The 16,043-nt window shown below is 34.3% G+C and overlaps 1 protein-coding gene across 1 annotated transcript in view; it reads right to left on the minus strand.

Moving 5' to 3' along the window:
- SHQ1 (SHQ1, H/ACA ribonucleoprotein assembly factor) overlaps positions 1-16,043 on the minus strand; it is a 112,960-nt gene that overhangs the window by 60,802 nt on the left and 36,115 nt on the right. Inside the window, exons 6-9 of the mRNA XM_054595814.1 lie at positions 13,524-13,651; positions 4,992-5,146; positions 3,196-3,249; positions 787-910 (exon numbers count right to left, since the gene is read on the minus strand). Of these exons, the coding sequence (XP_054451789.1) occupies positions 787-910; positions 3,196-3,249; positions 4,992-5,146; positions 13,524-13,651 (461 nt within the window). The remainder of the gene's footprint in view (positions 1-786; positions 911-3,195; positions 3,250-4,991; positions 5,147-13,523; positions 13,652-16,043) is intronic.

Below are 16,043 nucleotides of genomic sequence, written 5' to 3' on the forward strand. Positions count from 1 at the left end.
ACACTCCCCAGGAGAGAATATAAGAAATGACCATAAAGTATAGATGACTTTAAAATAAATGTGCCAGAATTAAACTGTACATAGAAATGAATGTCATCCCCATCAAAGTCATCACCTTAAGAATCATTTACTTAATCCAATAACGCTGTTACAGGTACTTTGGAATTTGTTTCCGAGCTTAGAATGTTCCACATCCTTAAAATTAACAAATACTTGTATTTTTAGGTTGGATTAAGCAATAGTCAAACATCCTCAGAGTAGCTGTGATTTTCTTTGGAAAGTCTTTCCTAACCTTCCAGTCAAGATTTCATACCTCTTCCTAGAGAATCACTGCACATGCTCCAGCAAAGCATGTTTCACTCCATACTGGAATTGCTTATTATTTATCATCTGTCATGAGGTAAAATTGTAAACTTCATAGGAACAAGAAATTTATCTTATTTATTATTATACCCACAACCCTAGCATAGTGCCTAGAAAATTACAGGCACCCAGGAAATACTGAATGATGATATGAATCATAATACAAAATTATTTGCAGTATGGTATGTATCTTCTCTATTTACCTCCCCACTCCTTTCAGAAAGAGTACTACACCTCTGCATGATTTGTGTGATTTATATCTGTACAGAGGGCCTATTACTTTATATACCTGGGAGTAAAAGTGATTGGATGAATGATTTTTATTATTTATGCACAGAAAAAAAGAAAAAATCATGATTGCTTCCTTAGACTAAATACTTCTAACTTTTCATTTTCAATTCTGTAATCACAATAATATCTTACCTAGCTGCAATATCTTTATAGTGTCTCTATAGGCTTTCATTACCAGCTTGAAATGGCGATAAAGTGGGTAGCACAAAACTCTTCTTCCAAAAGACACCAGGACTTCATGAACATTAGTCCAAGTCTGTAAAGTATCAGTTAAATAAGTAATCATTTCCATATTACACAAACAAAAGCACATCATGAAATATTTTCTATTAAAAATTGTAAGTTTGGATCATCATGAAGCCAAGTAGAATAGAAATATAAAACTAAAAAATGAGACTTTTATACCCCCTACAATAAAATATTTAACCTTGTTAGTCTTTGTAATTTCTCGTATTTTATCAACATATCACAAATGCTCTTTAAAAATCACATATGTAACAGGAAAGTTTTAAGAAGTCTCTTAAGAATTATAAACATGAATCTAAAACACATGGCACTAAACAAATACAGATGCACATAAAAGACATTTCTAAATGATACATGTTTCATGCTTTTATCCTTTAGGACTATTAAATATAGTATAGATGAAAGGTGTAGGACTTTTCAGTGATATGTGTTCAGTCTCTCTCTCTCTCTCTCTCTCTTTTTTTTTACTTTGGGCATAAGTAAATACAAGGTATTTACTTCAGAAATTTATTTTTATTCATCAAAGAGAAAACTAGTAATGTATGGAAAAAAGAATGTTTTATCTTAAATAGTATTAACCATGAGAAATCCAAAACTTACTGAAATCACAAAGGTGATTTCAACAGTGTACAACAGTTTTTAAATTTGAGTTTTGATAAAAAATGTAACCTATATGTAAAACTTAAATATAAAATTAAAACTAAGAGAGCAGCATAATTTCCATGTTTATTTATCCTTAGCGGAGACCTGATTAAGAATATTGAGTATCTGACAAAGAATAGTTTATATCTAAAAAGAATTATGAATTTTTTAAAAATTCTAGCAAAAACCGAAATACTTATAAAAGTTTGACAGCTATTAACATGTCTGGCAATTCTAAGTTCTCTCAAAAACAATAAAAATTTCAAAATAAAATCATAATTAGGTGAAGTTATTCATGTAGATTTTAATAACTGAACTATGAAATTAATCACCAATTCCGTAATTACCACAAAAACCAGTTTTCCCATTATAGGCTGACCGTGGCACTATGAAGAACCCAAACGAAGTCTAGAGAACAGAACTTCTCCATCTTTAATATGCACATGAATCCCTGCACGTCTGCTATAAATTCTAACTCAGTGTGTCTGGACTGATTCTATGTTCTGCTAACAAGCTCCCAGATGAGGATGCTGATCAAGCTATGGGTCCATGCATCACTCTTGAAGCAACAAGATTCTCTGGTAAAGTTAAATGTTTCAGTTCCTGTTTACATCTTATCTTTTACTTCAACAAAGTGATGCCATCAAACAGCTTTGAATTTACAACTTACAATGTACTATATCTAGGATATTTTTTTAAAAAGATTTTATTTATATTTTTTAGGTAGCAGGGAAGGGAGGGAAAAAGAGACGGAGAGAAATATCCATGTGCAAGAGATACATCAATTGGTTGCCTCTTGCAAGCCCCCAACTGGGGACCTGGCCTGCAACTCAGGCATGTGCCTTGACTGGAATGGAACCAGCGACCTTTCAGTTTGCAGGCCAGCACTCAATCCACTGAGCCACATGAGCCAAGCCTATATATCTAGGATTTTAATTGGGAAAAGAAGTATTTGTCTTTATTGATAACACAACTATCAATTGTTTTAACTGACACTTTTTGAAGCTTCTACTTTTAATTACTGTTTTGATGTATAACTTTCTGTCCATAATAGATATATTTAAAAATACTAGGCTTTCACATGGTAAGAGCTACACAAGTAGTTTATAAAAAATATATATAGAAACAATTATTACTGTATTAAAAGATTGATCAGATCTAACCATACTAATGTAGGACCTAAGAGAAGTTATTTAAGCTATATGACTTAAGTTTCCTTATCTGTAAAATAGCAATAATACTTCTCATAGACTTACTGAAAGGAATTAGTGAGGTAATACATGTAAAATGCTTAGCACAGTCCCTGGTGGTCAATAAGTGGCAGCTAGTACCATTAACGCCTAGGTTAGATTTCCATCTTTCAGCTCTGAGCCCCAATATATGCCAACTCACAAACATGCCTCAAACTCCATCCCACAGTCTTCCAAATAGACCATGTGACCACTCTTTCTCCGAAGTGTGTTCTCCCTCTCCCAATCTCCTCTCTGGTTTCATTAGTATACTATAATTAGAGTAAGAGTAACAAATGGAATCAGAATTTTATTTAAAAATTGGAAAACAAACTGGAAAAAAAATAAAGCTTCCATTTTTAAAAAGTCAACAGAAAAATAACTTTCTTAAGAAACAAAATCTAAATAGTTGCTAAAATCATACCTCAAACCAGCACAGTGTTGGACTCAGTTTTCTGATATTCCATGAAGATTCAACCTTTATTTGTTTTAGAAAAAGAAGAGTACTGTCACATTAGAGGTAAAGTCATTTAATTTCAAAAATAAAGCAAATATATCCATTTATTCAACTAGCATGTAAATGGTGTTGACATATATAAGAACTAAGAAATGTCTTTAATTGCAAAAAAGGAATTGCTTTACTCTTGCAGATGCTATCAAAGGCAAGTTCCTGTCTACTTTCCTAGGACTTCTATAAAGTAATGCTTTTCTACTGATTTAAGAGTCCCATAAAACAAAAGCTTATTTAAGCAGGGGCTTTGAAAGCAAAATTAAAGCAAAACAATGCTTGCTAAATTTCTGTCCTTCTCAACTAAGTTACTTGCCTCCTAGAGATGCTATTAAAAAAATCTGCCAAATGACTCAAAGATAATGTTAATGTGTTGTCCGTGGCACTTCAAAAGCTTCTCAAGAACTTGGCCTTTCACAGAATGCTTGTGAGAATAAGTATATTTTAAAGAAGGTTTTGAAGTTGCAAGACTTCATGATTTCAAATATGTAAATATAAGAATAAAGAACAAATTTTATCGAGTAAAACCAAACACAAACTTTTCTCACACAATAATATGAAGTACTGTTTTGCCAAAGAAATATTTTCTCCAATTGTAGTATCTTTTAAAAATGAATGGAAATAAAAGGCCTTTCCATTATATTAGGCACTTAATACACTCATTAATATTCATTTTGGAATCAAACACAAATCTTGAGTCACTTTTGAAATTTTTAGAATTATGACAACAAAAAATTTGGCAGATAAAATTCCAGTCCTAAAACTATGCTAATGCTAAGTGAGAAAGGCAGATTAAATAATAATACACACATTATGAGCCAATATAAATGCATACCTAATGTGCACAATGAAAGACAGCAAAAGAGAGACATCACTTCATAACAGTGGCTTTTTCTGGTGGCTGAGATTATAGAAAATTTTAATTATTTTCTTCAAGTGTGTACTTTCCTTTACAATGATATGAAGTATTTATGTAATTAAAAAAAAAAAAGCATAGGCTCTACTCAAGAAAAACCCTTAGAGCAAGGACAGTTATAAACAGCTGCAGGGCACACTAACCAGGAGACTTTTTTTGGTGTGTGTGGTTTTCCAGCTTTTCTTTTTTTTTTAATGTATAGGTGAGAAAAAATTTTCCAAAATAAAATGTGATTTAAGAAGAGATACAATACGGGAGTGGATGTGGAAGAATGTATAAGGGAGATAAATGGTAATGGAAAACAATACAATAAAATAACTATTTACAAAAGAAGAGATACAATAAAGCCTATGTTATGACAAAAGATCATTTAAGAATACTACTGTACTTTACTTTTACAATAGGATTTCTTTAAAAGATCCCTACACCTTGCATCTACTAACTGACAGCTCGGAGAAAGAATATAAATAGGTTGGTAAAGTACACCCTTGCCAAATGGCGACAGCCCCCTTATTTGGCCAATTAATCTCCTAAAGATCCTTTTTCTCTACCCTCAGTTTTACTTCCCCATTTTGCTATTTGTAAAGACTGATGCCAAGGGAGAAGAGAAAGAAACCAAATAAGCATTATGCTTTCAAGTTTATACCCATCACCAACAGACATATGCAACTCTGCCTCAGCATCCCCTAAGTAAGTCATCACAACAGGTCTTACTCTCAAGAAGAGGGTAATGTCTTAATACAGTTTACTCAGTACAGTAGTCTGTGCCAACAAGCACAGACACACATGCACTTACATTCTTCTCTCCTTCACTGACACGAGTTTCATAGCAATATGCCAGAAGGATATCAATCAGACTGTAGTACACTTGCCGAAGAGCTCTCTTGTCCAGCAGGTAAGATTTATGGACAAATTTTTGTAGCCGATACTTCTCTTCTTCAGAAAAAGACACTGGAAGAAAACGTATTTAAAAATGAGATGTTCCATCCAGTTGTACAGACATCCCCAATGTGGAAGATTTGTCAAAATCAGAACTTTGGTTACAGAAACTGAAATAAAATTATTTAACTCTGGATATATAAACAAATTGTAAACCAGACTTCATAGTTTTGTTAAGGTCTTTGCATTTGCTCAAACCCTAGTAAGGCTAAAATAAAGGATATCTAAACAATAACTATTCTTTATTTCCAGATTTACCTCCAACTTTTTTGCCACACTGTTCTGTATTCAAGGCATCTAAATGTCAGAATTATTGACTTTAAAATTAAGATAATATATTTTGATGACAAAAAAACTGTAACAGCTAAGTAAAGCACCCTGTACATATTTACTATCCCCTTTTAATGTTCTATTCAAAAAGTAGGAAGTAATATTCTCTATATTAGTCCATTTAAGTGCATAGTATCAATATTCTATATACATAGAAAGAAAATTATACATAAATACACAAACATGATCATATTACACATGAGACCTATGGAAGAGGATTTTGTTTTTCAACACAGTTGTTTCCCTTTTCTGCTTGGAAACTTCTTTTCATCTCCACCAATAGCCTCCTAAACATTTACAATTTAGTACACACGTTTCACATTTTTCTGGACAACTATGTAATCACAGACACACACACAAATGTACATATATACACGGGAGTTTATGCTCTCCTCCCCCACAAACAGATTATTTTCCTCCATCTAGCCTATCTCACTCCGTATTACTTCTGGCAGATCTCATCAAGTCTGTTGGTAGTAAATGTTTATAAAGAAACAACACTGTGTGGTAGAGCACACTCTGTGCAACCACATCCCCTACTGGTGAGCATTCACATGTCATCTTTTAAAGATCATTTCTAATTTAATGGGTGTACAGTAACTGTAGTAGGAAAAACACTAAAATGACTGCCAATGAATCACATTTGAGTGTAGGCAGAAACTGTGACTTGTTTCTATCCAGAAGAATACTAGAAAGGTGATAAGACAGTCCCTGTCATGACCATATTTTGTTATTAGCAGACTGGAGCCAGAGACTCAGCTGCTGGTGTTGAAGAAATAAGATGCCATGTGTGAGAGGGCTACTTAAGAGGGCACTGTGGGGGTCTCTAAAGTCTCAGAGTAACCCTACTGAAACCAAGCAGGGCTGCAGGGGCCTCAGTCCAACAAACTCAGGACTGAAATCCTGCCAAACGTCATGAGAGCTCAGAAAAAGAGCCAGAAAACAAAGCTGCCAACACCTACTACTTTTTTTTTTAAAGATGGCCCCAGCTGGTGTGGCTCAGTGGATTGAGCATGGGCTTGTGAACCAAAGGGTCCCCGGCTCAATTTCCAGTCAGGGCACATGCCTGGGTTGCAGGCCAGGTCCCCAGTGTGGGGGTTGGGAGGGTGGCACATGAAAGGCAACTTCACATTGATGTTTCCCTCTCTTTCTCCCTCCCTTCTCCTCTGCATAAAATTAAATTCATAAATAAATTAAATAAATAAAATACAATCTTTATAAAAAAGAGAAAGAAAGTAAGGATGGACATATTTGTCTACAGCCCTGCAAGATCCTACGCAGAGAACCCAACTAAGCTATACTTGACTCCTGACCCAGAAGAACTAAATCATATTAAGAGTTGTATCTAACTTGAGGTAATTTGTTATGCAGCAAGATGATACTAATATGACATATTGTTACTTCAGTAAGCATTATTTCATAGGTTTGCTGGTACTTTGGCTTTGCTCTCCCATTAAACATTTAGGTGTTTTGTCCATTTTTTCCCTTTGGATGGCTCATCTTGTTAAATTAAGAACTCTTTGTCTATTATAGATATGAACCCTGGTCATGTCTCTAAATCCACAGCGTATCTATTGACTTTGTTTATGTCATCCTGTGTCATTGAATTATTTGTTTTTTGTGTAACCTAATATGTCCATCATTTAAAAAAAAAACAAAAAAAAAACAAGAGTCTGGATTTATAGCCTTTGATAAGGTTTCTCCAAACCATGTATACATGAAGTCTCCTTTTAAGATTTCCTGTTTCCTTTCTTATATTTAAGTATTTAATCCACCTGGAAGTTATTTTTTCATATGCTTTTAAGATTTTAGTTAATTCCAAGTGAACAACTAATTGTGCCAGCAGTTTGTTCAGTAATCCAACTTTTCCCACTGTACCGAATTTAAGTGCATAGTATCCCCACCAAATTTATAAAATAGATCTGTTGTTTTTCTTGTTAAAAATTACTTCAAAACACTTTTTTCAGTTTTTGTCACTTGCATATACAATATTTTCCCCATTTCCATTATTACATACAATTGACAGAGAAGAGAAAAACTATTTCCTTTTACATGTCAACTACCTTTCCAAACGTTGGGTAAGTAGACAAAAAAAAAAGAAAACAACCCTAAGATACTTAACAAATGGTAATCATTTTAAAAAAATGCTATATCTATATTGCTAAGGCAAGAAAAAATGTGACTACAGTCCCCTCTAAATTTCCTTTTAGGCCTACCATTTAGGCAAGTTATCACAAAGTATTTATCTCTAACATGAACAAAACAAGAGCATTAATGGTTCCTCAATACAACACATAGAAAGTAACATATATCTTTGTCTTAGAGCAAGACTTAAAGAAAGAATAACAGTTAACAACATATGTATATTCAGTTCCTAGCTAGTATAAGTAAAACATGGCCTACTAATTGTCTTAGGTTTTATTTTAAAGAAACTTAAGTATTTAGATACATAAAGTACCTCTAAATAAAAGTGTAAATAAAAGTGTTGTCAATCTCCTACCTTGCAAAGTAATCCTTAATTTTTCTTCCATGTCCTATCAGACAATCTCTTTGAAATTGACTTGTTTTTAAACCCCGTAAAGAGGAGCGATTAGCTGCCAGTTCCAGCACTTCATATCTGGGTAATGCTAGGATAACTTTCAAACCTTTATCTCCAGCTTTTAGAATTGTCCATTATTTAATATAGGACAGGCTAAATTGTAAAAAAAAAAAAAGCTCTCAAAAATACCATGGCTTAAATAAGAGAAGCTTCTTTCTCATGCTACTCTCTTGAAGGAAAGATCCAAGACGGGTGGACCATCAGTATCTCCATAATACAACTTTCAGCTATGGTCCATGACAGCTTACTAACTCCAGGTTTTTACTATTTTCTGACTAATCAGAAAGCAGAATAAGAAGATGAAGGCAAGCACCATCTTTCTAAAGACCTGATCCAGAAAGCGCACATAGTACTTCTACTCACTTAGCAGAGCGGTCATGTGTCCAGCTCTAACTCAGGAAGCTCTTAGAGGAGAAAGGACTAATAAAAGACACTTGGCTGTCTCTACTGCCTTTTTAGAGCTAACATTTATTAAATTGCCTTTTTAATACCCCAACCACTCTTTTCATGGCTCATTACCCAGCCTCTTTCTGTCTCTGCTCAACAAAAAACTGGCTTTCTGCTCATCACAGCTGGGCAAAGCCAGGGGAATGGAATGTGATGACTCACATATGATGGCCCCCTGTTCATATAGTTTTCCAAACTCACTTCTGTCCTCTTTTAGCAACCTTAAGTTTCACATGGCTTCTTTTTGTTTGAAGACTTTCTTCCAGCAGGTTTACAGCCTCTCCTCTTGGGGAAAAAGTCTTAAATACACTTACTTGAAATTACTAGAAGCAATGCTCGTTTGCTTATTAAAATACACATAGTGAAAAAAAGTTTTAAAATATATTTTCATAATTACCCTTTTGAATAAGGTTGAAATCCTACGTTTAAAAAATAAAAAATATATGTATTTGCACAATCATTGCTTTCATAAATGACAAATATCTAAGAATGTATTTAATTTGCTGGCCAGCAACATAAAAAACTGTCTATTTTTAAACTTTATGCAGGCAGATGTCAGGTGAAGCATTCTTTAAGAAACATTTAAAAACAAAATTATTAAGACAGATAAACTGAGTGTCGACGGTCCCATTAAAGTGCTCATATGAAGTTTCCTTGATTTAAACAGAAGCTCAGTTCATTTAAAGAGATCTGACTTAACGAAACTCTCAGAAGGAACATACTGCATGAAAAAAGCATACCTGACAGTGTTTTAAGACCCCCTAGTATTCAGCAAGAAGGTCTGAGACCAGTTATTCCCTTAGGTACAGTCTTTGAGATATTCATTAATTTAGCTAATACAGTGGTACCTAAGTACTCATCATTAATTCGTGCTGGAACTCCTGACAAGTACCAAACTGACTCATACAAGTTCTAACAAGTGCAATGAGTTCTGAGCAAGCGCCAAGTGCTGAAACATTTTTTTTCTTGTCAAAATGCATTGAGTACAGGGTTTGACAAGTTCTGAAGCTGACGAGTACCAAGATATGACTACACCAGGAATGAGCCAGATGTTCATGACGATGCTATTATCTCAGTAGGGAAAAATCTTTATATCTTAGTTGACTAATAATGGCTTCTTCAACATAATTCTGAATCACAAGGTAAGTGTGCCCAGAACCATTAAATGACGCATCAACTCATTTACATGTTTATTAAGTAATCACACCTATATATGTTTAATGATGTATAAAGGTTGATCTGAGAATTGTGGGTTCTGATGTTAGGTTATGCACAGGTGCTTCCACGTTTCACAGATCACTTTCCACGACTCTATACATATGAAAAGCCTACTTGAATGAACTCCTCTGAATTATTGGATGCTAGGTAGCCCTAGCCTTTCCTTAAAATACCACCACCTTTTCTGAGTATTTTCAAGTCCCTTTTGGCCTAAGAACTTCATTAATAATACAGACACTTTTAAATTCTGAAATTCAAGCAAAAGAACAGAGATGGTAAATAACAATAATTACAAACCAGGAAATCACTAGAGATATCAAAAATCTGAGCAACCCAAGGTCTTTCTTTATTAAACCTGTAAATGGTATCACCAAGAGGGCACATGGGGAGGTTTGCATCATCAGGTCTGCCCAAGAAGCAGCACTGGAAGTAACTACAGATGCAGTGCCAACAATACTTGGATGATTGCTGCCACAAGAAATATTTGTCAAGCATTTGTACAACTTAGCTACACTGCAAAGTAGCTTTGCATATAGTTCAGGACAGTTCAATTAACTATGCTTCTATAAATAATGTACAGGCATACAAGAGCAAGCTGAAAGCTCCACTCACTGAGGGTAGAAATTGGTGCCCCAGCATTGAAGCAAATAGCCCAAGACCACCTTCCAACATTAAAAACTCCATCAATATGTTTGAAGGACTGCAAAGCAGGCTCCCCGCAAAATGGAAAGTGACCTTCTCACTTCACTTAGAACATTTCCTAGTTTAGTTATTTTACATCTTCCCTTCTAAATCCCCCTCCCAAATACCCCTGTCTTCTGTAGGTCAACAATGAAATCATCCATGATCTGGTTCCCCTCACAGGAATGTCAATCTGTCTATTACATTGTACACTTTCCGGAAACAGATCAAAGGAACCAGAAGCAAATGTGCTGCATTCAAACCCTTGGCCCGAATGGGTAGCTCTACAGTGGCTACAACTTTCAAGTTGAGACTTATAGCTCTACAAACACTGAAGAGTTCATTGGTGCCAAAGAGGATTCTCTTCCAGGAAGTTCATTGACTATAAATGCTACATGGTGTCTTTTCTAGCAGTCACGTGCCAGATTCTTGGGCTGAAGTTAACCACTGAAGGACAACATGGGAATTGTGGGAAGTCCATCCTCATGAAACCAGAGCTCAGTGGAAGCATAGCATAGTTCCATTTACAAGCCTTTGGGGAGAAAGATCAGGATCATGACAAAAATGAATATATTAATAAAAGTCTCTGCATTGTAACTCAGGGCTATGATGAAAATGATGAGATTCATAATGAAGGCAAAAGGCTTATGTGGAATTTAAAACAACTGTAGCTTAACATTTTATGATGAGGATGAGTCAAAAGTCCCCACAAACTTGCACTATTGTATCTGTCCAGCAACATCTGGCAAGAAAGCAAAGAGGTGACACCCTACTGCAGTGACACAGAGAGGAAGGAGGCCTGGAGGCAAAGAGGAAAAGAAGGGAAAACTAGAGAAGTAGTGTGCTCCTTGAGAACTTGAAAGTTTATTCCTTGGTGTATTTCTTTTCTTCCATATTTTATTCTGGTTTATCACACTTCAATTTATTCCTCTAATCTTCGGTGTCTCATATTTCAACAAGAAAAAAAAATGAAAGAAGAATTTCATTAACAAAGAACTCTCTTTTAAAGCTTTGTAAATGTACAAAAATTGTAATTTCACAAAAAAAAGCCATTCAATTTCTGACTCTGCTGCCACTGATTTTACTCTATATTAATCATGTCTAACAATTACAATATGCTAAGGACTTTAAATACATCATCTTACTCAATCCTCATGACAAGTGTATGAGGCAGGTATAGGATTTCCACAGTAAGATCACACAGCTAGCCTGTGGTGACCATAGTATTAAGTCCTGAGCCCTATATTTAGCTTACATTCTATCCTTAACTCTATACTTGACACATTTAGAAGAGGTACTTTTTGTACAACATGGACCTCAAGTTCTTCTAACTTAGATCATAAACTCCTGGTATTTTTAAAGGTGATTTTTAGAATGGATCACCACAATAGTTTAGCAGATTATGATTGTTCTTGAAGTACCAGGCTGGGTATATGCTATGGGACAGATTAAGATGAAGGATCAGGAGGGCCAGTGGTTAAAGAAACAGCCTGGCTTAATCTGTTAAAATTATACACAGAAAACTAACTCATAGCACATCTGACACAGAATAAAGGACCTAAAACAAGTCACAATGAGCAAAGTGGGGCAAATTATAATTTAAATCACATCTACATGTCACAGCTACAATCTATATTGCGTTAGTAATCCTATACCTGAAAATATGTCTATATAATGTGGGAAGTTTCTGAAAGATTCTTAAACTCAAATCAAACATATAACCAAGAATTTGTTGAAAATAATGTAACAAGAATCATTCTTTATAAATGAGTTGCTGCTGTGCAGGAGAGTCAATTCTAAAAGATTACAGGAGCAATTTTTCAATCCAGTAGAAATAACCTAAACTCTATCAAAACCTAACTACAAAAATATTAGTGTGCTATTTATTTGTTCTATAAATATTTATTCAGTACCTATTATATAACAGACACTATGGTAGACACTAGATATAGAGCAGATAACAGGTTATTGCATTGCTATACAGAAAATCAAAATATTATCATGCAATAGATACCCTATAGCTACTTTGTATTTAGTGATCAAAGGAGGTCACTCCAGAAAACTGTAAATAACCCAAATTTCCATCCGTAGTAAACAGCCCAAATGTCTGTCAATCATGATACAAATATACAATAGAATACTGGGCAGATATTAAAAATATCAGGTAGAATTTTAAGTGCTAATACCAAAAGAACAAAACATATATCACAAACTTGAGAAAAGCAAGGTAAGAAGAGAATGTATATGATTCTATGTATATAAATTTCTTAAAACAAATATTTAGATGTGGGTATATATATTAAAAATACCCCAAAACCATTAACAGCGATTACTTTCAGAAAGAGGAATTTAGAGGGGGGAGACCCTATATTCTATTTAATGTGTATGTACGTGTGTATTTCTTTTATTTAAACACTGAAATTTTATTTTTAATATGTAAATAAAAGCCAAATGAGTATGACAGAAAACATGGGCTTTCTATTCCAGATCTTTCTAAAATTTACAGACTTAATATACCAACTTCCAACTTAAAGGTGGTAATAAAATGACCATCTAAAACTAAACTCTTTGTGGATTACATCTGGCTTAATGTTAAATATGGCACAGTCATCTGCTGTGACTCCTAACCGCCCCCTGCCTTCAGCTTTCATCAATAAAAACTGACCCACCCACTCTCTTTAAGGTACAGGTATGAGGATAATCACTCCAACTTCTACATAAAATCAGTTGTGAAGAAATTGAGATGGTCATATCAAATTCATTAAACAGACAAAGTTAATAAAAATCTATCTTTTCCCACATCATTAGCAACACTCAAATGCCCTTCCCACAGAGGAATGTTCAGATCTCTCACGCAGATTCCTCGAAAACTACCAATGTCCTATGTGTTAATGCCCTTAAATTTACTAAAAAATAAATAAAAATTTTTAAAAGGACCCCACTGATTTGAAAGTAAAACATACTCCAGAAGAAATTTAGACAAATAAATTTAATTATTGAGTGGCATTTTCCAGCCCAGGTTGAAGACCCCATTTCCAAAATTAGCAAACCAAAATAGTAATATCTTCGCTCTCATAGGTGGTAAACCAATGAGCCTATTCTTGAGTTTCTCACCTAATGCAGCATGATTTTCTTGCTCTTGACTCTTTCCCAAAATGGTCATCATTTTTGAATATGTATCAGTCCACCAAGGATTATACTTCAAAATCTGTTCAACTGCCTCATCTTCAAAAAAGTCAGCTCTGGAGGAAAAAAACACTGAATGTCAGGTGGGCTTGTTATACAAACTTAGGCTGGTTTTCATGTTTTTAAATTTTATAACCTGTTACATATGCACCAAAAATACAGATTAATTCAGAGTACATTTCAAGGAAAGAGTGAGCACTGAATTTACTTTTTTCATGGTTAGTAAGCATCATAAAATGAAAAGTAAGCAACTGACTATAAGGATATTTGACATTTATGATCACTTCAAATGGAAGTTAAACACAGGCCAGTCATACCCTGACGTCTCCCCTCCCCTCATTGCAGTGGTGTGGGGTAAAGTGAGACCGAACAAACACACGAGGAACTGAAGCCTCAGCACTAGTGCTGAATTTGTACAAACAAACAAACAAAAAAAGAACACATGAGTAGAAAATTTAGGATATTGATGCATGTACCCATACACAGGCTACACACAAACACAGACATCACTATTTAGCATGTGCACTCATATTTTCTGCCAAATATACAACCTATTTTATTTAGTTTTGCTAATCTTAATAGGTCCTTAATTTAAAACTACAGGGGGGAGAAAAGCAAACTTTGTAGAGAACAGAAAATTAATTTTCCTGTACTTCACTGTCCCAGTTTTAACTGGAAAAATAGCTGCTATATTAAAAATATACACTTGGAGGACATTTTTTCAGAAAATAAGCTATCCTGAATTTCTAAGTGAGAAATTGGTATTCTTGGGCAAAGAATGATAAGAAGTATAACTTAGAGTGAAAAATTTGTTTATATTTTAGTTAATTAGAAACTCAAGGGATTGGTTGTTTTGATAAATTGGATTTTCTAGCTGATGGTTTTATGACATCACTTTTTTCTTTCAACTGAGATACTGAAATCTTTGTAATATTAGAAATATCACAGATAACAAGTTCTTTGTATGTGCCAACTACTGCACTAAATGCTTCTCATTCATTATTATTTTTTAATCCTCAGACTATCCCCATGGGCAGGGGATACTCCCTGCTCATTTTACATGGGTGGAAACTGAGGGTCCAAAAAGTTGCAGATCATGGCCAAAGTCAAAAACCAGTAAAAACTGTGGCCAGGATTTGGACCCACTTATTAAGTCTTACTCCAGAATCTAAGCTATCAACCAATATATACATTCTATTTATATGCTTGAGAAAATAAAGTACATAGTACTGGATAAAACTAAATTGCAATTATCTTGAAACAATAATTCTCAATATCAATTTTGGTCAGGTGTGCAAATCCTATGAGACTAGGATAAAGTAGTTGCTTTACAGACTAACCCTGTTAAAAGTCTATTATTAGCCATCTCTTTCTTTTTAAAGTGAAGGAAAACTCAAACTGATGGTTGCCAGATGGGAAGGGGGAATTGGATGAAAAGGTTAACAGATTAAGAAATACAAGTTGACAGTTATAAAATAATCACAAGGATATAAAATACAGCATAAGGAATCTAGTCATTAATACTACAATGACTATGTATGGTGTCAGGTAGGTACTAGAGTTATGGGTGGGGATAATTTATAAATTGTATAATTGTCTAACCACTATGTAGTACATCTGAAGCTAATTTAGTATTAAACACCAACTGTAATTCAAACATTTTTAAAAAATAAAGTGGAGGAAAACTTTTGAATTTATGTTCTACTATAGAATTTCACCCACCAATCAGGATGTAAACTTTTTCTAGGAAATGGATTTCAAAAAAGATAAATAATAAGATTAAGTGGCTAAAATGCTAAATAAACCAACAAAAGTATTAACTTTGTGCTACGTTCCAAGCTCTATGTTAGGCATTGTTACACGGTTGACATATTACATGGCTGACAAGACAGAGGGAGTCCTGGCCCTCACAAAACTTACAGTCTCACAGGAGAGTCAAACAATTACAATCCTGCATAAGTGTTATGACAAATGTTTTGGCAGAATGAAACTGAGATGATAAGCAAGGTCCCTGAAGCAAATAATACTGAAACCAACAGCTGAATAATAATTAAGAGTTAACCAGATTAATAAGAGAGATGGAAGAAAGTAATCTGGGCTCAAAGAATAGTTAGCAAAGGCTAGGAAACAAGAAGGCACATTTAAGAAAAAAAATTGATACTAGCTGAAAATAATGGGTTATGGCAACAATAACCTTGTTAAGTCATGATAAAAACTCTAGATGATTTTTATCCATAAGAACAACTGAATACTTAAAAAAGCTTTTGCATAGGGGACTGACATCATTGCATTTCAGAAACATCACTCTCACTGCTGTCTAGAAAATAGTTTAAAGGGACCTGAAGAAACAGAAATAATGGTGGCCTTGAATAAGATACTGGCAATGGGCAGGGAGGAAAGTGGATAGATTTGACCTACAGTTAGAAGCTAGCTAGAATCCTCTAGATA

This window comes from Pteronotus mesoamericanus, unplaced genomic scaffold (assembly GCF_021234165.1).
Source record: "Pteronotus mesoamericanus isolate MK-2021 breed Mesoamerican mustached bat unplaced genomic scaffold, CSHL_Meso_final scaffold_54, whole genome shotgun sequence".
Taxonomy (NCBI): Eukaryota; Metazoa; Chordata; class Mammalia; order Chiroptera; family Mormoopidae; genus Pteronotus; species Pteronotus mesoamericanus.